Source organism: Bombus impatiens, unplaced genomic scaffold (genome assembly GCF_000188095.3).
Source record: "Bombus impatiens unplaced genomic scaffold, BIMP_2.2 scf_0581, whole genome shotgun sequence".
NCBI lineage: Eukaryota > Metazoa > Arthropoda > Insecta > Hymenoptera > Apidae > Bombus > Bombus impatiens.
Genome location: NT_177000.1, coordinates 420,682 through 443,111, shown reverse-complemented (window position 1 = coordinate 443,111; position 22,430 = coordinate 420,682). Strand labels below are relative to the sequence as shown.

The window sequence follows — 22,430 nt, the reverse complement described above, 5'->3', positions numbered from 1 at the left end:
CTTGAATTATTATCACTATTGTGTCTCTTTTCAAGAAAAATTTATTACAATGCGATATTAACGAGATATTACCTTTTATTTTGGTGAGACATATCAAAAAATATATATATATATATATAGTTTGCTCCTACATTCTTTTGCGGATGCAGTGATTTTATAATTGCGAATGCGTTCTTTTACTAAAAGATTATAACAAGTAATGTTAGTAATATATATTTAATTTTATATAGATTATTATCAATAGTGAATAATAATAAGTGAGCCAAATTACGTTAATTCTTTTTGTTCATGTAGAAGTGCTGGTAATTTTGGTGTCTGTATGATTTCCAAAGGCCTTAATTTCAAATGCGTGTATATAGGTATCTGTAACGTTATTCTCATTGAGTTATATGTATTACTTAACATATTTTGACGAATTGCTGTTGTGATAAACAAAACGGCATTAAATGTAAAAGTATTTACATATGGTAAAGAGGTGTCTAAAATTGGGTAATCCGCAAAGATCATTAAGACCGATTTATCCATCACAGCGATAGTAAGTCTTCTTCCATCGATCATAGTGTGTTCAGGTCTCGACATTTCTTTTAAAGCTTTTAATTCGTCACTTTTAAAATCTGATTCTACTTGTCTCACACCTCCTTCGAGAATCTTTCCATGTTTGCATAAAAGTGCAACTTAATAATCAAACTTTCTTCCCAATTTGATAAATAATTTGTTATATGAGAAATTAATTACTTTTAGTGTAGTAGAACTAGCGACTCTTTTAATATCTGCTGGATGTTTGTAATCTTTAAAATATTGGTATGTTGGGATCGTTGGTAAAATTGGTAACCAAGGCTTGAAAGTTCCGAAGGTTGAAATATAACGGCCACCAAGTGTCCATAAGCGTACAGAATGGTCTGTACTACCACTTAATATCAACAGAAAGAATAGCATAGATTGTATGAAATGTATTGGAAAAATAATTGTTTCAGAGAAAATGATTAAAAAGAGAATATGTAAATTCAAGAGTAATTAATAGCAAATAGTAATTAATAGTCATTACATTATATATATAGATATAAAATTAAGTTAAAAGTTCGTAAAATAATAAGCACTAGATTAACATTCATTACCTAATGACAATACGTGCATCTGGGATTATCTGGACGGACGTAATAGATTTTAAATGTCCACGCACAGATGAAAGTAGAAGTGGTAAAGGTTGATCCTTTACAGCTCTCTTTGCCCTACCAATAACTTTCTTTTTCCATAGAAATGGAAATTCCAACCGTAAAACGGGCATAGATATCTTAGGAGGATTTGGCAACAAATAATTCGCGAGATACCAAACTTTAATGTATCCAGCATTGTGTCCTAAATTTTTTTACATTGTGTTCTAAATTTTGTTTAATGGACTTACTCTCCAATCATATTTTCTGGCTTTATCTTTCCTTTTATATTAAATATTTTGTCGCAATGAAGTATCACGTTACATACAAAAAGTAATCTTATAATAAATAAATAATGTTGTAGAAATTAAATGCATTCCTTTTTTTACCTGTTACAAGAAAATGATTTTTAGGATCAGTTGCTAATGATAATGCACAATCACGTATAGAATGAATAACTGAGAAAGCTTGTAGAAATCCACCAGCAGGATGATGAGTCCACACTTGTACATATCCTGAATCAAGAGAAACTAACAATGTTCCAACATCAGGCCTAACCGGCCGAGCATTTAAAAATATCATAGCTCGAACAGCAACAATTCGTGCAATATTCAATGCGGATTCTTGATGTTCAGAAGCCGTAGGATATTGACTATAAACATTGATCATTATGATTCAGATATGTTTTAGAAAAAGTACAATTGCAATACCATGGAATACCTCTGTTTCGAAATGAATTCTTTCGTAACTTGTTCAGGTTTTTTTATTTTGTACGTTATTTCATCTTTATGGTATCTTATCCTAAATCTATATAACACTGATTAGTTAACATTGTTCATTACAGCACGTTATTGGATTAGTTAGCATTGTTTATTACAGCACGCTATTTCTAGAAGTTTAATTTTTATATTATTTTAACATTTCTCATATTATTCTAGATCTTACCTTGACATCGGTTCGTTAACTTTATATTTTCGATACGGTTGACCCGTTTCTAGTCTCCAAAGTATTATTTCTCCATTAAAAGTTGCCGTAGCCAATACCTGAGGATACCACATGGCCGAACAAAGAATATCATCGGTGTGTATTGTTCCCCAATTCTTTTTATATACATATGCGTCAGAAGTTGCAAATTCTACGACTTGACGATTCCAACTACTACATAAGATTCGATTTTCCAGCCAAACTAAACTGGTTATTTCACTGTACATAATCAAACGGATTTATAAGAAATATATTTGCGAATATTATCAATAGAATTTGACAATTATTAGAAATGTTGTTTTTAATCTTGATATGTAATAGAAGATAACAAAATAGGTAAGTACGTACCACTGAGTTTCAAGAGCCATGTTCCGCAAACAAGTACCAGTATTGAAATTCCAAACTTTCAATGTACCATCACGAGCGCCTGTTACTAGTAATTGTTCAGATTCATCGAAACAAGCAGCAGTAATTTCAATGTCATGAAATTGACCATATAGGAATCTACTGTGTGCATGCGTTACTAAGAATAAACGATTTCCAAGCCACGGATCCCAAATTATTATACAAGAATCTAATCCAGTCGTAACTACCTAAGTTTTTAAATGATCTCGTAGAATATTTTAATTTCTGCAGACATAGAGAATGAAAATTATACAAAGCGTATAAATTACCACTTTGTAGAGATGGTTATATAAAACACTGCTGATAGATTTTGTATGTGTAAACCCATCAGATATTTCTTTGTTGACCTCAGGATCGCAAAGAATCACTGCGATCATTGAGCTAGCAATGATCATTTTACGATTCAATGTATTATACACCGCAGTCATTGATGTATGTTCACCCAATTCGCTGGGAAGACCATTGTATGTCTGTATAAAATAACTTGACTTAAATTCTAATTATACATAGATTTTATATTGTTATTTAATTAATGCCTTTTTATTTCTTTAGGCGAAACATTAATTAAGGAAAGTATCGTTTGATGAAATATCTTATTATTAAAACCTGAATACAAGATTGAGTTAATACATCCCACACTTTGATACATCTATCTTTTGAAAGAGAGTACACGCGTTTACCAGCATCTTGTACAACTAAGGCACAAATAGGTGCACGATGACCTTGGAAAGTACTACTTGCTCTTCTAGTCACAAAAGGATTCCAAACCCGAACTATGCAATCTGGTCCACCGGTTATTAATAACTGACCCTCTAAGTAGATATATTTTTAAAAAGTACCATGTACTTACAACATACATATATGTCAATAAGCGAGGGAAAGTTTATGATAAAATACCTTCACAAAAGGTGAAGCAAGATATTCCCATGTTAACTTTGAATTTGTATTGAATCCTTGCTCCTGTAAGATCACTAAATAATAAAGAACAATTACAACATCTACTGCTGGACATGAAAGCTCTTAAACTTCCATAATAGGCTACTTGTTTCACCCAATCTGTATGTACATTCTTAAATTCTACAATTTTCAATCCTTTCAGTTCACCCTATAATGTATGTTACAACGTATTAAAACATGTTTATGTAGGAAGCACAAGTTTATATAGGACATTGCAGAACCAGTGATACATCTATCTGTCCTAGGACGTCTTTTACATGTATATCACGTATGAGAACTCGAAGACGTTCGACCGAGAATTTCTTTCGAAATCCCAAAAATATTTGACGATATCGATTATCGAGTAGACTGTGATTTTTTGTGAGTTTTGGTTCTTGCGCATACTTAACATACGCGATGACACAAGTTTCTGAAGATAAATTATTTACCTTGAGAACAGATTCATAGCGAATAAATAAACTATCACGTTGAGGTTCTTGTTTAAATGGTCCTCTCTCTATTGGACTAAAAGACATGACTTTGACAGATCCACTCATATCTCCAAGTACAATATACGAGTCCTCTTTGATATTTTTACTGAAATAATAATCCATACAAATGACTGCATACTCCAAGCCTGATATCTAATCGTACAAGGTTTTAATATCGAAGAGTTCATTTAAAGAAAAACTACTGTTTATTTAAAAAATATAACTAACCATTATTCGAAGATCAAACTTCTTTGCCGCTGTATCATAAAATCTTAAATCGCACTCCGTAGAACTTGTGCATACTACTTGTATATCGGGCATTACTATCATATCAGTTATTAAAGTGTGTTGAACTTTTAAACACGCTGCAAAGATGGAAGTTTCGGAAACAAATGCATATACATAAAAGAATGTAAGATATAACGTTACTAACGATTTACAGATTGCGCGCTCCGTTCGTATTCTAAATCTAAAGACCAGTAATTTATGATTCCCTCTTTAGTCACAGTTAAATAAAACCCTCTATGGAAGCTTGTAGTTCTATCCTATGGATATACACATAAAAATTACAAGTAATAATATGTATATCATCGTCAAATAAGTATAGTTATTAAAAGATATATGATATGTCACGTACGGGCAAGACTTCAGGACAAAACATGATTTTGTGTATAGCTGTACGGTGATGCGATTTCAAAAGTTGGGGGATATCAGTTATTGGAAGTCTCAATATTTGCCATTGTAATGTGGTATCTTTTCTCTGAAATTCTACTAATAAATACGAGATAAATTCATTCCAAGTAATATTTCCATCTCTCTTTAAGTTCATCTAAAATTAATAACATATAAAATATACATATAAAATTATATGTATAGAATTAATGGACACGTAATGATTAATTGAAATAGTAAATCTATGTTGTTACCTTTTTAAACAGAATTTTGAATTCATTATGTGGCATCTGAATGTGCAATATATTTTCAAACGCATCATACAATCGGGTTATATCCATTTCTTCATTTGGCGAAGCCTATACGTTATATGACTGTTAATTTTTTAATTATATTCTGTTAATAACAGAAAATAAGAATGATTATACTAATTATTCAACTACATGTTAGAGATATCAAATTTGGAAATATCATTCATATTACACTAGTTGTATCTTAAACATTAATTTGTTTTGCAATTTTTTAGACAATATCTAAGCTTTTTCTTAATTCGAAAGTACCAAAAATACTTCATGCAGTTGCATCAAGGATTCTTCCGTGCATTGTTCTTCTATACTTTTTGTTTTAAAGAACTCGTCGAAAGCTTGTTGGATGCTAAAATAAGGGAGGCGAGCACGTATAATACAACAAGAAATTAATTTTACGAAGTATTTCCGATGCACACTAACCTCGTGTCATTATTATCAAAGTATTCCATTTTTATAATTATAGGTATAATTTATAATATTAATTATAATGTCAATCACAAGTTACACATAATATGAATAAAAATAATATGAAAAAGCAAGTAAATACGTTGTTTTCTTTGTCGAATTTTGACATTTACGAAACAAGCTAAATATATAAGATATTACTTTGTTATTCTTTGTATATAGTAAGACATTTTTGCATATAAGAGATATTTTTTGTATATCGAAATAAAATTTCTTTTTATTTCCAGAAGTAACCCTTTTGTTAGTATGAATGAATAGAGTAAATGATATTATTTAATCGTATAACAATTGTTATTGCAAACGTATTTTATGATAATATGAAGTCAATAAACTAAATTGTTTTTTATAACATTTATCATCGATTCTACGCACTTTTACACAAAGTGTAGAAGAAGTATATGCTGCTTTATTTCCACATCCATACGCGGGGTTATAAGCAGCACAATCAATATCTTCGTACATGTAAAATTCGTTTATTTCTATCGCATAACTAGATATTTATAGATTAAATACCGTGGTATGGTTTGCTAAGATATATTACTCCTTTCTCTTAAACTTTAATACAAAATATTAAAAGCGTTTTCTATTAAGCTATTCATTAAATCATGGACTTATTTAAAGCTTTAAATTTATTCAATCAAGGAAAATATGAAGATTGCGCAACAATATGTACAAATTTGTTACAAAAGAATCCTCTTGATCAGGTATAAGTATGTTTAACATACTTATATATGAAATAGCAATATACATCTCTATAGAAACGTATGTATTTTTCATTATAGACTATATGGGTCTTAAAAATGCGTGCCTTAACATTACAAGTATACGTAGATGATATAGAAGGAGAAGAGGAAGGGATTGCTGAAAGTCTATTAGATAATTATACAATATCTTCTATGCCTAGACCAGGAACATCTTTAAAAACTCCTGGTACTTCTTCCGTGGGACAATGTCTTCGACCCAAAACTCAATCAGGTTTGTCCTTGAGAGGCAGAAATAATTTTAAGTAGTAAAATAGAAATAAGTTGTAATTGTAATATAAAAATATGATATGTTTTGTAGGTAGACCACTTACTGGTGTTGTGCGACCAGCTACCCAATCTGCTATGTCTCAGTCGATTGAGCAAACTTTAAGAACACCCAGAACAGCTATGACAGCCAGACCAATTACTGCAATTTCTAGCCGTAGCGTTAGGTACAACTATCATTTACATTGTAATTAAACATTTTTAGTTGTTATACATTCAAAATTAAAATAAATATATTATATAGATTAGGCACAGCATCCATGTTAACAGAGCCGGGAGGACCTTTTATACAATTATCACGATTAAATATTTCTAAATATGCTAGTCAACCAAGTATTGCTAAACCATTATTTGAGTATATATATTATCACGAACATGATGTTAGATATGTGAGTAAACATACATGTATCAATCAATATTTATTATTAATAAGAATTATTAATGTTCACCATAATTCTATTAACTGCTACAATGCTACATGTAGGCACTAGATTTAGCAGTGCAAGCAACTCAAATTTGTCATTATAAAGATTGGTGGTGGAAAGTACAACTTGGAAAATGTTATTATAGTCTAGGATTAATCAGAGACGCTGAACAACAATTTAAATCAGCGTTAAAAGATTCTAAAACTATTGAAGTAATCTTGAGACTAATCAGAGTTTACGTTAGACTTGATCAACCATTAACAGCTTTAGATACATGTAAAAAAGGTCTTGAGTATTTTCCTAATGATGTCAATATTCTTACTGAAATGGGACGTATATTCGACGGTCTGAATAATATGAGTATGTCGTTAAAATACTATAAATTAATTGCTCAGGAAGATGCTTCTCATACAGAAGCAATAGCAAGTATCGGAATACATCATTTTTATAATGATCAACCGGAATTAGCTTTACGATATTATAGGTAAATGCAGTTGTAGATATAATAAATAGAAATAATTAGAAATATAATTGCGACGTTCTTTTCCATGTAGACGATTGTTACAAATGGGAGTATATAATGCTGAATTATTTAATAACCTTGGATTATGTTGTTTTTATGCTCAGCAATATGATCATGTTATATCTTGTTTTGAAAGAGCAATTAGTCTTTCTACTGATGAAAATATGGCAGACATATGGTATAACATTTCACACATTGCTCTTGTATGTATATAATTTCTTATAATATGTAAATTTGTGGATAACAATTGAAATTATCTCTTTGATAAATGTTTGATTTTATATATAGAGTTTAGTACTTGGTACCAATTATTTCAATTTCAGACTGTAGGTGACATAACAATGGCGGAAGAATGTTTAAAATTAGCTATTGTTAGCGACAATAGACACGCTTTAGCATACAATAATTTTGGAGTCATACAAATACGAAATGGAAACATTACAGCGGCGAGAACATATTTTCATGCTGCTGCCAACATTGCTAACTTTATTTATGAGCCCCATTTTAATAGTGCTTATTTAGCTTACAAGGTACTATCTACCATTGTATATTATATTATATTAAGTTTCTATCTATCTATATATATATATATATATATATATCTATATATATATATATATCTATCTATATATATATATATATATATATATATATATATATATATATATATATATATATATATATATATATATATATATATATATATATATATATATATATATATATATATATATATATATATATATATATATATATATATATATATATATATATATATATATATATATATATATATATATATATATATATATATATATATATATATATATATATATATATATATATATATATATATATATATATATATATATATATATATATATATATATATATATATATATATATATATATATATATATATATATATATATATATATATATATATATATATATATATATATATATATATATATATATATATATATATATATATATATATATATATATATATATATATATATATATATATATATATATAAACTATTATATATAGATACTATTATTTTAAAAATTTCGTAGGTTGGAGATCTTCAAACAAGTTACATTGCTATACAAAAGTCGTTAAGTGTATATCCTAATCATTCTGATAGCAGAACTCTTCTAAACAAATTAGAGAGGTATTTCTCGCGCGTGTGAATAGAAAAATATACAGTTTATTTATATCACGTAAAATGTATTATTTTATTAATGTTTGATTCTAGTCTTACAACTAATATTACCTATCTAATATGTATATGTAAAAAATACAAATCATATAATATGATACTGTGTTTCATTTCCATGATACTTTGAAATAACTAAAAAGTAAATAGATATTTTAATAGGAATGTTCGTTTGTGATAAAAACAGTTGACAATGATTATATTTTTTCAAACTGTACATTATAGACACTGAACGATAATTTTGAGTTTCAAAGGAATGAAGTAAACATCTTCTTTTTTGCATCTTGTTGCCTATTCTTGTTTATCGAGTTTATGTATAAATATATAACAATCTGCGAATAATTTACTTAAGTATTATCCGTTATTTTATGCTTACATTAATGTTATATACGTACGTATAATTATAATTGACATACAAAGTTCTGATTCTCTAAACTGTATAATAATAAATAACATACGCATCTACGGTAATAAGTTTTATCTACAACTCTTAACACGTGACATATGCTTAAATTTAGCGAATTTCAAAGTACACTCGATCGACACAAAGATTTGCTCGATTTTTTAATTCTGTCTTCTCTTGTGCACAAATATAGGACAATGTACAGTCTTTTTATCATCATCATCTTACGATCTATTTTATGTAGTATGAGATATAACCAACCAGGAAATTACAAAATAGAATAAAAATATTGGATACACAGCTAAAGCTTTCTTTCCTACTGGTTGACTGTCGCCAAGGAATGCCATGGATGCTAAAATATATACAAATCATATTTACAAGAATGTATCAATGTAAGAATTTGATATGCAAGTGTCCATCAATATAAAACTCTATAAAATTATACTAACCATATGTTGCCCACATGAATCCAATCATGGTAATTACGAATCTTAGAATAAATAAGAAAGTAGTCTGTTCTGCCATTAATATGATTCTACATAAAATTAGAGAAATGGCAGTTGGCAACAAGCAATATCCTAAGACACAAATGCTTTGGAAAAAAGATCTATAACAAACATATTAAAATATCTTTTAGCAAATAAAATGCATACTTCATATGTCATTCGTTCTTCTATTATAACACTTTATATTTATAAAACAGATTTTTTAAAACAAAATAACCCTGTTTTATAATAAGGAGTTACAAGTCTCTTAATGATCTACAAATTCACGCACATAAAAGTCATGCAGTATACTATCATTACCTAACCCCAATCATTAGTATTACAACAGATACTAAATTTCTCTACGCAGTATAATTACTTACATGTTACCACCTAATAATTTGGAGTTTAATGTAACAACCATAGATCCAATCCATACGATTACAAAAACCTCTGCAAACTCTGGTCCCCCATCATTAAAATTATTTGCTGTATCAGAAGAACCTTGTAATATCCTAAAACAACAGCAATTGGTATTAAATGTACTACGGTTTATAATCGTAATTAGAACAGCAGTATGCAGAATATTATAAAAAATATTAAACTTACATTGCCATGAATGTACATAATACTAGTGGTCCCCAAAGATCCCCTAGAATTAAAAATTAGAAATAAGACACTACTATATATAATTCATGATTTATAATATTAAGATTCTTCTAGTAACATACATTCCTTTAATAGGCATTTCTTCTCCTTGGGATATAAAACATGATAAAATTTCCTGCCCACTGCTCTGACATCCCTGAGCTACAACGTAACATAATATAATAAATACAATACAATGTAATGGAGTATAATTTTCTTATATATATATACACAATATGTACGTGTGTGTGTGTGTGTGTGTGTGTGTGTGTGTGTGTGTGTGTGTGTGTGTGTGTGTGTGTGTGTGTGTGTGTGTGTGTGTGTGTGTGTGTGTGTGTGTGTGTGTGTGTGTGTGTGTGTGTGTGTGTGTGTGTGTGTGTGTGTGTGTGTGTGTGTGTGTGTGTGTGTGTGTGTGTGTGTGTGTGTGTGTGTGTGTGTGTGTGTGTGTGTGTGTGTGTGTGTGTGTGTGTGTGTGTGTGTGTGTGTGTGTGTGTGTGTGTGTGTGTGTGTGTGTGTGTGTGTGTGTGTGTGTGTGTGTGTGTGTGTGTGTGTGTGTGTGTGTGTGTGTGTGTGTGTGTGTGTGTGTGTGTGTGTGTGTGTGTGTGTGTGTGTGTGTGTGTGTGTGTGTGTGTGTGTGTGTGTGTGTGTGTGTGTGTGTGTGTGTGTGTGTGTGTGTGTGTGTGTGTGTGTGTGTGTGTGTGTGTGTGTGTGTGTGTGTGTGTGTGTGTACAAAATATTTTATAGGCTTACAATTGTATCCCTGATTGGTTCATCCAAAGTATTAAATTCAGGTTCTCCAAGATTTGATTTTTGTTTGCCTCCTACTGTCAGCTCACCTTCGATATTCTGAGGGTCAGCATATTCCATTGTAACTTTAAACTTCAAATTAAAATCTGATATTAATACCATTATATTATATTTGTCATTGAAATGTTTACATATTATTATCGATACTTCTACTGAAAAATTTTAATTATATAAACTACCATCATAAAAAATTAACGCGCCTAATGAATAATAAAACGACATCTTTAACATTACATTTCCAACATAAATACTTACATCAAGTTTTGTATCATCTGTCGCTGCCATATTTGTTGTCGACATTAGATTCGAAATTATGAAATCATTAAATATATTATTAAGATTTTAAATGGAAATATCTTCATATCATATCAAATCATCGTGCCATATACATATAACGTGAATTCAATCTTCCCTATCTAATGTTTTCTTAATGACTTAAACGTTGCCCTGTTGTACGTACAGAAAGATCTCCTAATACGATTTAGCACTTCTCATGGATACGGTTAACAAGAAAATCTAAAAAGACACATATGCATCGTAATTTAAATTCCTCACGTAAGTATAATACAAGCGTAAATCTTTTGATCATTTGCGGAAAAGTCGACACTAATATTGATACATTCGATGTACGAAATTTAATAGATGGCAGCATTATTGCAATGTCGCGTTTGTAAACTTGCGGCTTCACATTGTCGATTGAATTTTGTTCAAGATTGTATAGTCCTTTCTGGAAAAGCACAAGGTTCATGGACATTTGACAACTATTCCTTACCTTGATACATAGGTATTTTATCGATATATTATTTTATATATCAAGCAGTTTTCGCTGGACAAAATGCCACGCATTCTCTTTTATGTCGCAATCGTGTCAGTGTTGACATGTACCGCGCATGCGCAGTATATTTCCTTCGGTGTTGATCACCAAATCAGCGGGAAGCTGCAAAACAGCGATGCATCTCAAATTAAGATCTACGAAGAATTATGTATCCGCTCAAAATATAATTAGCCTTTATTTGGACATTTATTATATCGTATTTGTGGCATTTTTATAATTGCAGTTGTATCCTTTCGATTCTACATACAATATGTCGTTTATTATAATATGTATTACATATAAAACTATGTAGAGATACTATGCCATAGATAATAATAAATCCTTATTTATTATTATATTGATTGAATCGTCTTAACTGAAATATCATTAGTCAAAAAATCATTTGAACATCAACGCAAGGAACATGCTAAAGCCGTTAAACGTCTTCAGAAAATAGGTAACTACGAACGTTTGTATAAGATGATTTTAGTTATTGGTGAAAAGATGATCGATGCGATCGAGGTAAATAAGGCATTAATAGCAAATGAAGATTTCAATCCAGATAATAGATTATTGCCACAAAATGTTACTATACAAACTGGTAATTGTTTTGTTATTAATATAATCCTCTTTTTATAAGAAAATAAGTTTTAACATGATTAGAGACATTATATACTTTTTTTTTTTTTTTTTAGCAATATCTACTGTCTTAGAAAACACGGCATTCTTTGGAGATATTCTTCTTCATTTTCCTCATTTTACTCACCGTATACTTAAAGCGCAACAAAAATGGAATCCGATCATAAATTGGTCCTTAAATTTTACGTATCGTACTAAATATTTGTTAGATTCGGAAACCATTGTTAAAATTCATTTAGCATCTCAAGAATTAAACGTTATAAAACGCGAACAGGGTTATTCCAATCCTTATTGGCAGCCTACTGAGGCTCAAGAAGGAGACAACGGAAAGATAAAGAAAAAGAAATCGGCTACAAAAGGAAAACAGAAGAAGGGGCCACAAATGACCAAGGTTGAGTTTTGAATATAATTATATTTTTTTCATAATACGCGTACACATGTACTTACGATAATAAAAAAAAAAAAAAAATGTATTCTTGTGTACCTTGTAAATATTCAATAGATTTCCAATATTAGATGGTTTTAGTTGATGAAATAATACGAGAAAAATACTTTTTTGTGTATATACGTATGTATTTTTGTACATTAAAATCCAATGGTTATTATTCTTAATGAATAAATGGTCTTTATACCTTTGTTTCGCTTTTGAACACGAAGGAATGACAATCATGTCCCGATTGAATTAACTGAATTAAAATATTAGAAAGATGGCTGGTTATCCAGTTCGAAATTATCCGAGGAGTATCTAAAAATCGTGAAGAATCCAGACTTTTAGCAGACTTTACTCGAAACCACTATCAGCTTTAGTGCGAATAAAAGCGAAGATTTCTCGGACGATGGAGACGGTGCGGTGGTAGAAAGTGGTCAGCCAATGAGCTAAGAACGGTTCCTACCGTTCGGTTCCCGACTCCCGTAGTCCATGGCAGACACCATTGCTGGTAAACCTTGGCTAACAGTACCGTGACATTTCTTTCTTCCAGTGGTTTATCGACAACAAGTATGTTCGTGCAACACGAACCCACGATTTAAAGATTACCTTTAAACATTTACATTCGGACGTAAGTGCTGTGTAAATTTAATCAAACTGTAACAAGAATTGGAGAAACGATTTTCGTGAAGGATGACGTCAAAAAGGAGTCGATTGCTGTTCTGTGTCGTCGTGTTCATCGTTGCCACAGGTAGGAAGACACAGCTGCTTGTTTCGAAGAGAGATCGGACGGGAGATCAAACCTGTTGGGCGACATAAAACCTTCAGCTCTTCCTACCGTGATCTTTCATCGTAGCGAGGGATTTTATAAAGATTTTGAGATTTGTCATTTACCACTCGTAGTAAAGATTGGATTGATCTTTTTGAATTACGATCGATTTTGTATGAAAGAAGTGGAGATAGTATAGGTAAAAAAAGAATGAAAAGAATTCTACTTTTATCGGACATTGAGATTATATTAAAACTTTGATTTTTATGTTTCTCTGTTTTTCATTTAGTAAATGAAAAATATCCTACGAATTAAAATTTTGATTATCTACGTGCATCCTTTAATTTGATCTGTAATCAAAAATATGACAATGATTCGAGACTTTTATTTTATTTTGTCCATCCCTAATTTTATTAAATATTTTGTATGTAGAAGAATAATTCAAACAATTAGTATAGCGGCTTAAATTTGTTAGAAAGGTAGATACAATAAAAGAACGACCTTGTCAGAACATTCTTTTGATAGTTTGCAATTCTTCGGTGAATCAGCTTACTGAATGGAGATTGCAATTCTCTTTCTCCTTCTCTTTTCTTGATAATTATTTGACAATCGTGGTGGTAATCGTTATGTAAAATAGTAATAATTAGGAAAATAAATGCATCGCGATTTGTCGTTATAAACTGACGTTCATCGACCAATTCTCCTGTTAATCGAATTCAAGGATGTTCCTTGCGTGAGACGGTATCTTGTTATTAATAAATTATACTTCTAATGCAATGTTTAAGATCAATAGATCGAATAAAATTACATATGAAGATATACACTAACTGTACATCCAAAAACCGGTTATCAATAGATAGATTATATTCTAATGCAAATTCCGCTGGCTTCTCAGAATTTTTTCGAATTTGTTAATACGTATATAACCATAATACCTACAATACAAAATTTCGTCAGGAAGTCGTTGGGATACTGTATACATATTGATATGTCATTATGTTAAATGCATCGATCTTTTATTTATACCTGAAAAATTTACTAACATTCTACGATCCATACGTAATTATCATCCATTAAAGATGATAAATGGTTCTAGTTAATATTGAATTTGCCGCCGAATAAATTTAAAAGAGTTTTCTCTCAAGAATTCGTGAAACGCGCATCACCATGTAAATTGCATTCTCCACGATAAGCAAGATTTCCATGGAACGTTGAAAGTTCCTTGCATTGTCACGGTGCGTGTCGTAAATAAAGTTGACACAGATAAAATGGCAAGGAGTCAGAGGAAGCAAAGAACCAGCCGGCATGCCAACACGAGAGAAGAGCCGTTAAATTAGGTTCCCGGTCGGTGGTTTCACTGCTGTTTACATAAGTTTCGACGTTTACGTATATGGTGTACCGTACGTTTGCGGCTGTGTATGCGTGCACCACGGCCGATGGAAATGTTGCACCTGAACGATTTACCACAACGTCATTGCCAGAGCAGTACCTTCACTTTCCACTTTGCTGCTAAACCGATCTTTTTTGGCATCCATGCATATGCGAGATTCGCTCCTATAACGAGCAACTTTGCCGATCAATAATTCTTGTACGTGTTCAATTCATATGGACAAAGTTTGTGAAAAAAGATTTCACTTTAATTCTTACTGTACTTGAAAGGTAACGAGTATATGGTTTGTTGAGACGGTAATTGATACATCTAACAATATACATGCTGCGGCACGAATTAGTCGCCACAATATTTAAGCTAGTACTGATAGTTTAATGAAAAAAAAAAAAAAAAAATGTTTCAAACGAAGCTTCATTGATAGTACGATCTCATGTATTGTATGATCGAAACTTACTACTATGAAATTGTTTTCAAAATTCTTTATATCGTAAACGAAACAACGCTTATTTCATTTTACACCTATCATAAGATCGTAGTGGAGTATCTTCCTGAAACACTACTTTCTCCCGACAGTCCATCCGTACAGGATTTCAACGTGATCAAATCCGAATCTTCCTTCGTCGAATTAAATGCCCAACCAAACCATACGTAATTTCCTAGTTTGTTGGTTTGATTATGGCCGCATCTCTACTTTTTCTTTCACTTTAAATCCGTTTGGCTACTTTCTGAATCTTATTCTAATTCACGTATGATTACTTTCGGAAACGTTTTGTTTTAAAGATAGTGAAATTACGTTAAATGTATATCCTTCTTCATTTGACGCTTGGAATAAAAAAACATTCCGGTAATTACGGATTCTTAGCACGATTATTATCGTACATGATCGTCTAAAGTACGTTGTGGTGGTAAATGACAAAGTATCAAAAATCTCGACTCAAAGGCATTCTATAGTGTAAACATTTTGTAAGAGACTTTCTTAAACACAGTTGTAGAGTGATTATCTAACATATAATAGAATGGGGGAAGAATTTTGATGGCAGCCTTGAAGTTATTCAAATGTTATTTATTCAAATAACAAAATTTATTGTAATTAACTTTTTCTATTAGTGTGGAGAATGCATCCTACGTACGCGTAGGAGACGTAATAAAGAATTTGGTAATTATTTACAAGTAATGTCACCTCATTTATTTCGATGATTTTTTAATATGTTGCACAGATCAATATTTTGAACAACGTTTTTTCCTTTTGTTTGTAATTTATAAGTTTGGGTTAGGCGTTATTTTATCCGGTCCGCTCGCTGTCGAGCGGCTAACAACCAATATTTTAACGCGTACGCTGTCACGAACGTACAACTATGAGAAAAATTCAATGTAGTGGTACCGAGAGCTTATGGGAATATCTCGAAAATTAAAAGAGTCCGGCAATAATATGCAAAGGGAAAAAGTTGTTCAAGATATTGATTTCTACAACATATTAAAAGATCACTGAAATCTGTCAGGTGGCGGTACATGTGAATAATTATCAAGAATTTTTTTTATAGAAAATAAATAAATACATATGTATTTTACTGCGTACAAGATGATTATCGCTCTGGGAATTTTAAGATTTGCAAAATACTGTTACCAACATGTGGAAGTCAATGTTAGACATTGATCTTGTCACTGGCCCATGTGACACAATACGCACACAATACCTATAACGCATATCTCTAACTATTTTCATTTTCATTTTCTTGAAAATATTATTCCGTCTGTTTTTCTTTTCTCCCATTTATCTTTTCCATTTTAACATTTACACGTATATTTCTGAAACCGTTAGTTATTTTTACAAATATTTAGGAATACCTGTTTGTTTTGTAGTTTATGGGCAGAAAACTGCTAAAAAGGAGGAAGAGAGAAAAGATGAAGAATTCAAATGCCCTGAAGGTCAAGGCAATGGTAATTTTGCAGATCCAGCTACATGCAGAAGATTTTATCAGGTAAACACGCTGAAACTTAATAATATAACAATACATATGTCTTTTAATTGTAAAGTGCGATACAAAGAAATTTCATGTTTATGTGTAATTTCGATAGTGCGTCGACGGCTATCCGTATCTAAACAGGTGTCCGTCGGGGCTACATTTCGATGATATTAGTAAATTTTGCACTTTTAAAAATGAAGCACGTTGCGGACCTATTGCCACAAGTGAGTACTTTATTTTTAATAGCCGTAAATTAAATTATTTCTCATTAGTTTCATAGTAATGAAAACTTATTGTTAATACCAGCCCCACCGCCTGTCACCGAACCACCAATTGACTTAGCAGAGAAGTGTGATCCCGCGAACTGTCAGCTACCTTATTGTTTTTGTTCAAGAGATGGTACGATAATTCCTGGTGGTCTTCACCCAGAAGAAGTATATACTCTTTATTTGTTACTATTTATTAAAATTACTTTCAACAATACCTTTCACATAGTTTTCCTAAATTTCAGACACCACAAATGATAATAATGACATTCGATGGAGCAATAAATCACAATAACTTCGATCATTATCAAAAAATATTTGCCACTAATCGATTAAATCCAAACAACTGTCCTTTGAAAGGAACATTCTTTATCTCTCATGAATATTGTAATTATAATATGGTACAAAGTTTAGCACACGATGGACATGAAATTGCTACCGAGACTATATCGTGAGTACTTCTAATCTTCTTACTTTAAAGACCACTCTTGTACAATCCAATTTTTCTTTATTTTTTCTTTAAAGAATTTGAAAAGTGAATTAATATTCATATGTGTATATATATATATATATATATATATATATGTATGATATAATTTGTTTAGACTACAAAAGGGATTAGAAGATAAAGGATATGAGGAATGGGTTGGAGAAATGATAGGAATGCGAGAGATACTTAAGCATTTTAGTAATATTTCAATAAGCGAAATTGTAGGCATGAGAGCTCCATATTTAAAACCAGGTCGAAATACTCAGTACAAAGTATTGGAAGATTTTGGATACATATACGATAGCAGTATTGGAATTTCTCCATTAAAAGTACCAATTTGGCCATATACTCTTGATTATAAGATTCCACATGAATGTAAAGCAGGCACATGTCCTACTAAATCATTTCAAGGTAATAAAGTAACTTTATGTATGTTATCATATATGATACAAGGCACGAGCTGTGAAAGAAGGAAAGGTATCTTACTTATTTTTAGGAGTATGGGAGTTACCATTGAATGCACATTATGTTGAAAGCTACGAAGGAGGACATTGTCCATACTTGGATCAATGTGTGCTTCACAATCATGATCCTGAGGAAGTTTTTGAGTGGTTGCAAGAAGATTTTAATCGTTATTACGAACAAAATAGAGCACCATACATGATGCCATTTCATACTAACTGGTTTCAAATAAAGGAACTCGAACGTGGACTGTCAAAGTTCCTTGATTGGGCAGTAACACTGTAAGCAGAAAATAGCTTATACATCATGTAATTTTTTATATTTCGTATTAAAAAATTTTTATAAATTATCGAAATAATTATATTTACAGACCCGATGTGTACTTTGTAACAGCTACTCAAGCTCTTACATGGATAACTGATCCAAAACCGATAAAATCTCTGAATAATTTTGAAGGATGGTCGTGTAAAAAGAAAGAAAATCTTCCTGGACCACCATGTAACAATCCAAATAAATGTGCTTTAGATTTCAAACCTACAGAATCAAATTTTACTACAACAAGGTAAATATCCATATAGCTAAATAGATAAATAACATGTACATATAATCAAGATGTATCTAATATTTTGAAACTTAAAATAATAACAAATATATTTATAGGTATTTAGAAACATGCAGGGAATGTCCTAATAAATATCCCTGGTTGGGAGATTCAAAAGGAACTGGACTGTACAATGATAATTATAATCCTGAAAAGAAATAGAAATGTTCAAAATCTAGAATGATAATTAGAAAGAATTTAATTAATTCTCTTTTGTTGTTGTTTATATAAGTAACATTTATAATAAATGTAAAATTTTTCTACTTGGAAGCAGTTCAAGGCAATATACAATATACATATATAAAAATGACAAATATATTAAAGAGGAAATGGCAAATAAACGATATAAGTTCTCAAAAAATTTAAAAATATTAATAATAACAAAGTGTACTTATACAATAAAATATACTTTTATCAGAACTACAAATTAAAATGTTTCCAAACTACAAAGCCATTTTATCGACTTTAATTAAATTTTTATACAATATGTAACTTATTCCTGTTTTCACATGTTTGTTTCTATTATACACACTACATGTAATACATGTGTGCATTTCATTTTTTTTACTATAGTTAACTTTAAGGAATACTTTATCGGATATTGAACTTGTTTTGACGATCATTTTCATTCAACACAAAAAGCTGTGGACGTTCTTTTAACAGTTTCTAGGGGATTAGTAAAGATGTTTATTTGTCTTTCGTCCATTATCATTTAAAAGGCTCTGGAGAATCATAAAGACTGTAGGAAAAGTTTGTTCATTACTTTTTATAGTTTTGGAGCAAACATTTAAGCTGTAACGCTTTATGTACTAAATCTTATACGTCTAAAAATAGAAGCAAAGGTATAAGAAAATAAAGGTAAATATAGTATGCGATAAGTCGTGTATTTTATTGTTTATTTGTTATTAATAAAGAACACCTACTCCGTGACTAAAGTTCAATCTTTTAACGAAATGGGATCCACTCACCAAAAATATCTCCATATTTTTTAATGTCTAAAATATTAAAGATACATCTCTATAATCTTTAAAAATAAAGATTTCTTGAAAAAAAAAAAAAAAATGGAGATATTTATAATGCTTTATACCTGGTTTAGGAAACCGTTCTGGATGCCGCATTATATAATCTCTCATTATCGCATCCTTTCTTGCAAATTTTATATCAGATAGCCAATGAATACCACAACCGAGAACAAAACCAGCTACGGTTGCCAATGCTATGTGTGGCTTATCTACAAATCGAATACACTTAATAATATGATTGATAATAATATGACAGCTGCATTAATATTAGATGTACGATACAAAGGAAAGAAATTAGATTTTTCTTATGAAATGATAACAAAATTAATTCATTACTGTATATTAAAAATTAGTATGTACGTAGTAAAAAATAATGAATTCAAGATCATACATAAATAGGTTACATTGCGATTACTTAACTCGAAAGTTAAGCATTATATATTGTAATAGCAATTTGTTTTAGTTTGTAAAAGGGAAATCACATAGTGGGAGACTAAAATGCATTTCGTTAAAACGTGTTTCTAGTACCTTATTTTTGTCATCAGAACAAATGAAAGTATACATAATAAATGTGGTAACTTATTTAGTATCTCTCCGAAATAAATTAACAATGAATTATAGTTATTACGAGGTTAATTATGTTAAAAATAATTTACTTTATCAACCTACTGGCTGTTGCGGGTTTTTTTTCCAGTATATTTTTCATTACCGCTGCAGTTGTTATTGCAATCGTAGTAAGTGGTACTGCATAATATCTAAAAATATGATTAGATCGATCCAGAGGTGTAGGTTCAAGAAGGTCAAGTGCCCACTGAGCAGGAAATTCTTCTTCTGTCCCTTCCATTTATTCGTTTCTTGATACGTAATAGATATCACAAATGATTATACAAAGTGTAATCACAAATGCTACAAATGCTATGCTTATACTTCAGAGTCGTGATTGCTTAAAATTTTGTTTCACGTAACTCTTCTACTTCCACTTATTTTTGCGCATGCGTATCACGTAATATGCTTTTACTCTATGGCATTATTGGGATTTTGGGACATTGGGAACTGGAGGAACAGAAACCATGCAACCTTATTCAATGCACAAATAGGTGGCGAATGGCAAACTATATAAAAAAAAATGGTATACACAAACCAAATCAAAACTAAAGATATAAAGCAAATTACAAATTTATGAGTTATACTTTCATGGCTAAATACCATACATTGCTCTTTGCATTTTTTCTTTTTTTTCCTTTTTTTTTTTTTGGTAAAAAGAATCTTCCGATAAAAGAATATTAAAAGATATTAAAAGAATATTAAATTATTATCTAAATCTAAAGTAGTATCGGTAGGGAATATTTTAGTCATTTGCTCGTGTTTTCTCGAAATATACTTGTAACACAAGTAGAGTTGAATAAGTAGGAACGTTGGTTGAATACAGGAAAGCGCAAAACGAAGGATCATTAATTATTCGATACTACATGCCACAGAAGTGGTCCGTGTTCGCCTGCAATTGGCCTGGGGTCCTGATTATGAATTAAAACGACCACACCGCTCCTCGGATCAAAATGTTAATTTATGTATCGTTTACAGTATCATGCAGGTGGAAAATGGACCAAATTCGTGTTCTCGTTTCTGGTTTGTTTAACTCGTTCTCTTCAGACAGATCGTGTTTCGTTCATTATCCGATAGATGGAGTTCTCGTTCGTACTTATCTTCTTACGATGCGAGCAAAACCAATGCATTTATAGATAGGTAAGTATTTGTTCTCATCATATTCATGCAATTATATAACATTGTGAACAATTTTACTAGAGAGAAGGAAAGAGATGTCTGCCCCTTTAATATCTAAATTAGTCACGATATAAACACTTTTACTTCATAACATATATATATTTTAAAAATCTTTAAATTAAATTTGAGTGGAAAAGGATTTTCAATTTATTTTATTCGATATAATTTGTACAACCTTTTACCTCTTTGAATTATGTGTCGTACCAATATACATTTTATATCCCTTTATTTTATTTCTTTATTTTTTGGTATTTTGAAGGAAAAAATTCGTCAACGAATAGAGGTATTATTTCCATCCCCAATCAGGATGTCTGCTTCAACTGGCGATATCTCGAGCTGAGACGAAGCAGCTCTTCGAACAACTCGAATAATGTGTAACTGATGTAACACGATATAATGGGACTACATGTATAATACGGTGGATGAAGGCGAGGCATTAGTATTTACGTATGGTTGTAACACTCGGAAACACTGGACTAGATCTTTCGCAGATCGTGTTTCTCTTATGGGCTCCTTTCTTTCCTTTTTCTTCATCAACATTATCAATTCTGCCTAACAGTTTGTCAATTAATTATTTATGTTCTATGTCAACATTTATCGATTTTTATCGATCGATGGTATCGATTCTGGAACGTTCTATTTCTTTTATAAAACACAAAAGATACATAAAGTTAATTGACAATTCGTACTTTTGTCAGATATAAAATGATTCGATTCGATTCGATTCTCAAGGAATCGTCACGAACTCTGTGCCGGCTGTCGCGCGAGCAGATTGCAAACACCTGTCCACCAGAAAATATTCACCGTTGGATATTCACGACGAAGCTGCCACGGCAGAAGGTTTGTCCCC

General features: G+C 30.9%; 6 protein-coding genes and 1 long non-coding RNA gene across 14 annotated transcripts; 4 read left to right on the top strand and 3 right to left on the bottom strand.

Moving 5' to 3' along the window:
- Positions 1–55: 55 nt before the first annotated feature.
- LOC100746509 (WD repeat-containing protein on Y chromosome) lies at positions 56–5,896 on the bottom strand. 4 transcript variants are annotated; one of them, XM_033322233.1, is made up of 19 exons: positions 5,368–5,847; positions 5,200–5,293; positions 4,894–4,998; positions 4,605–4,796; positions 4,401–4,512; positions 4,196–4,332; positions 3,926–4,120; positions 3,438–3,645; positions 3,147–3,352; positions 2,810–3,010; positions 2,484–2,728; positions 2,097–2,354; positions 1,872–1,958; positions 1,541–1,803; positions 1,116–1,356; positions 736–910; positions 463–648; positions 272–363; positions 56–179 (listed from the first exon to the last, which is right to left on the bottom strand). In XM_033322233.1, the coding sequence occupies exons 1-19, from the start codon at positions 5,394–5,396 to the stop codon at positions 155–157; spliced, it is 3,051 nt and encodes a 1,016-aa protein (XP_033178124.1). In that variant the 5' UTR covers positions 5,397–5,847; the 3' UTR covers positions 56–154. The 4 variants fall into 4 exon arrangements, with proteins under 4 accessions (XP_033178124.1, XP_033178122.1, XP_033178123.1 ...); XM_033322231.1 differs by having other exon boundaries at positions 272–648; XM_033322232.1 differs by lacking the exon at positions 5,200–5,293 and having other exon boundaries at positions 272–648; positions 5,785–5,896.
- Positions 5,897–5,951: 55 nt separating this feature from the next.
- Positions 5,952–8,700, top strand: LOC100746389 (tetratricopeptide repeat protein 8). 2 transcript variants are annotated; one of them, XM_003491555.4, is made up of 8 exons: positions 5,952–6,116; positions 6,195–6,387; positions 6,475–6,607; positions 6,685–6,829; positions 6,925–7,349; positions 7,420–7,591; positions 7,712–7,918; positions 8,469–8,700. In XM_003491555.4, exons 1-8 carry the CDS (start codon positions 6,018–6,020, stop codon positions 8,583–8,585), a joined length of 1,491 nt encoding a protein of 496 aa, XP_003491603.1. In that variant the 5' UTR covers positions 5,952–6,017; the 3' UTR covers positions 8,586–8,700. The 2 variants fall into 2 exon arrangements, with proteins under 2 accessions (XP_003491603.1, XP_024225251.1); XM_024369483.2 differs by having other exon boundaries at positions 6,026–6,116; positions 6,171–6,387.
- Positions 8,701–9,074: 374 nt separating this feature from the next.
- On the bottom strand, positions 9,075–11,850 carry LOC100743797 (protein YIPF6). The gene is made up of 8 exons (XM_024369487.2): positions 11,727–11,850; positions 11,210–11,470; positions 10,898–11,026; positions 10,231–10,309; positions 10,109–10,151; positions 9,883–10,014; positions 9,464–9,621; positions 9,075–9,366 (listed from the first exon to the last, which is right to left on the bottom strand). The coding sequence occupies exons 2-8, from the start codon at positions 11,252–11,254 to the stop codon at positions 9,251–9,253; spliced, it is 702 nt and encodes a 233-aa protein (XP_024225255.1). The 5' UTR covers positions 11,255–11,470; positions 11,727–11,850; the 3' UTR covers positions 9,075–9,250.
- Positions 11,470–13,823, top strand: LOC100746270 (coiled-coil domain-containing protein 134-like). Of its 2 annotated transcripts, XM_024369486.2 has the most exons (4): positions 11,470–11,937; positions 12,160–12,369; positions 12,464–12,798; positions 13,388–13,823. In XM_024369486.2, the coding sequence occupies exons 1-4, from the start codon at positions 11,790–11,792 to the stop codon at positions 13,478–13,480; spliced, it is 786 nt and encodes a 261-aa protein (XP_024225254.1). In that variant the 5' UTR covers positions 11,470–11,789; the 3' UTR covers positions 13,481–13,823. The 2 variants fall into 2 exon arrangements, with proteins under 2 accessions (XP_024225254.1, XP_003491602.1); XM_003491554.4 differs by lacking the exon at positions 13,388–13,823 and having other exon boundaries at positions 12,464–13,038.
- Positions 13,447–19,226, top strand: LOC100743676. The gene is made up of 9 exons (XM_003491532.4): positions 13,447–13,585; positions 16,854–16,972; positions 17,070–17,181; positions 17,264–17,391; positions 17,469–17,674; positions 17,829–18,124; positions 18,210–18,456; positions 18,546–18,737; positions 18,836–19,226. Exons 1-9 carry the CDS (start codon positions 13,528–13,530, stop codon positions 18,936–18,938), a joined length of 1,461 nt encoding a protein of 486 aa, XP_003491580.1. The 5' UTR covers positions 13,447–13,527; the 3' UTR covers positions 18,939–19,226.
- LOC100743560 (NADH dehydrogenase [ubiquinone] 1 subunit C2) lies at positions 17,397–20,860 on the bottom strand. Of its 3 annotated transcripts, XM_033322236.1 has the most exons (4): positions 20,468–20,860; positions 19,864–20,007; positions 19,696–19,771; positions 19,227–19,600 (listed from the first exon to the last, which is right to left on the bottom strand). In XM_033322236.1, the coding sequence occupies exons 1-3, from the start codon at positions 20,640–20,642 to the stop codon at positions 19,722–19,724; spliced, it is 369 nt and encodes a 122-aa protein (XP_033178127.1). In that variant the 5' UTR covers positions 20,643–20,860; the 3' UTR covers positions 19,227–19,600; positions 19,696–19,721. The 3 variants fall into 3 exon arrangements, with proteins under 3 accessions (XP_033178126.1, XP_033178127.1, XP_033178128.1); XM_033322235.1 differs by lacking the exons at positions 19,227–19,600; positions 19,696–19,771 and adding an exon at positions 17,397–17,741; XM_033322237.1 differs by lacking the exon at positions 19,696–19,771.
- Positions 20,861–21,024: 164 nt separating this feature from the next.
- Positions 21,025–21,319, top strand: LOC117151991. Its single transcript, XR_004462187.1, has 2 exons — positions 21,025–21,195; positions 21,245–21,319. It is a non-coding gene; the product is annotated as an uncharacterized LOC117151991 (long non-coding RNA).
- The last annotated feature ends 1,111 nt before the right edge of the window (positions 21,320–22,430 follow it).

Excerpts from the sequence above, each read along its gene's own strand:
- LOC100743797 (XM_024369487.2), bottom strand. The coding sequence starts at position 11,254 with ATGTCGACAACAAATATGGCAGCGACAGATGATACAAAACTTGAT. Across the intron at positions 11,027-11,209 it reads CAGATGATACAAAACTTGAT|TTTAAAGTTACAATGGAATA; the intron begins GTAAGTATTTAT and ends TTTAATTTGAAG. Across the intron at positions 10,152-10,230 it reads GAAATGCCTATTAAAGGAAT|GGGATCTTTGGGGACCACTA; the intron begins GTATGTTACTAG and ends TTTTAATTCTAG.
- LOC100743560 (XM_033322235.1), bottom strand. The coding sequence starts at position 20,642 with ATGGAAGGGACAGAAGAAGAATTTCCTGCTCAGTGGGCACTTGACCTT. Across the intron at positions 20,008-20,467 it reads AAAAAAACCCGCAACAGCCA|ATAAGCCACACATAGCATTG; the intron begins GTAGGTTGATAA and ends TTCGATTTGTAG. Across the intron at positions 17,742-19,863 it reads AGAACGGTTTCCTAAACCAG|GAAAAAATAAAGAAAAATTG; the intron begins GTATAAAGCATT and ends AAATTCTTTAAA.
- LOC100746270 (XM_024369486.2), top strand. The coding sequence starts at position 11,790 with ATGCCACGCATTCTCTTTTATGTCGCAATCGTGTCAGTGTTGACATGT. Across the intron at positions 11,938-12,159 it reads TAAGATCTACGAAGAATTAT|TCAAAAAATCATTTGAACAT; the intron begins GTATCCGCTCAA and ends AAATATCATTAG. Across the intron at positions 12,799-13,387 it reads AGGGGCCACAAATGACCAAG|TGGTTTATCGACAACAAGTA; the intron begins GTTGAGTTTTGA and ends TCTTTCTTCCAG.
- LOC100746389 (XM_003491555.4), top strand. The coding sequence starts at position 6,018 with ATGGACTTATTTAAAGCTTTAAATTTATTCAATCAAGGAAAATATGAA. Across the intron at positions 6,830-6,924 it reads ACGAACATGATGTTAGATAT|GCACTAGATTTAGCAGTGCA; the intron begins GTGAGTAAACAT and ends TGCTACATGTAG. Across the intron at positions 7,919-8,468 it reads GTGCTTATTTAGCTTACAAG|GTTGGAGATCTTCAAACAAG; the intron begins GTACTATCTACC and ends AAAATTTCGTAG.
- LOC100743676 (XM_003491532.4), top strand. The coding sequence starts at position 13,528 with ATGACGTCAAAAAGGAGTCGATTGCTGTTCTGTGTCGTCGTGTTCATC. Across the intron at positions 13,586-16,853 it reads CGTGTTCATCGTTGCCACAG|TTTATGGGCAGAAAACTGCT; the intron begins GTAGGAAGACAC and ends TTTGTTTTGTAG. Across the intron at positions 18,457-18,545 it reads CTTGATTGGGCAGTAACACT|ACCCGATGTGTACTTTGTAA; the intron begins GTAAGCAGAAAA and ends TTATATTTACAG.
- LOC100746509 (XM_033322231.1), bottom strand. The coding sequence starts at position 5,396 with ATGGAATACTTTGATAATAATGACACGAG. Across the intron at positions 4,333-4,400 it reads GAGCGCGCAATCTGTAAATC|CGTGTTTAAAAGTTCAACAC; the intron begins GTTAGTAACGTT and ends CCATCTTTGCAG. Across the intron at positions 1,804-1,871 it reads GAATTCATTTCGAAACAGAG|TCAATATCCTACGGCTTCTG; the intron begins GTATTCCATGGT and ends CAATGTTTATAG.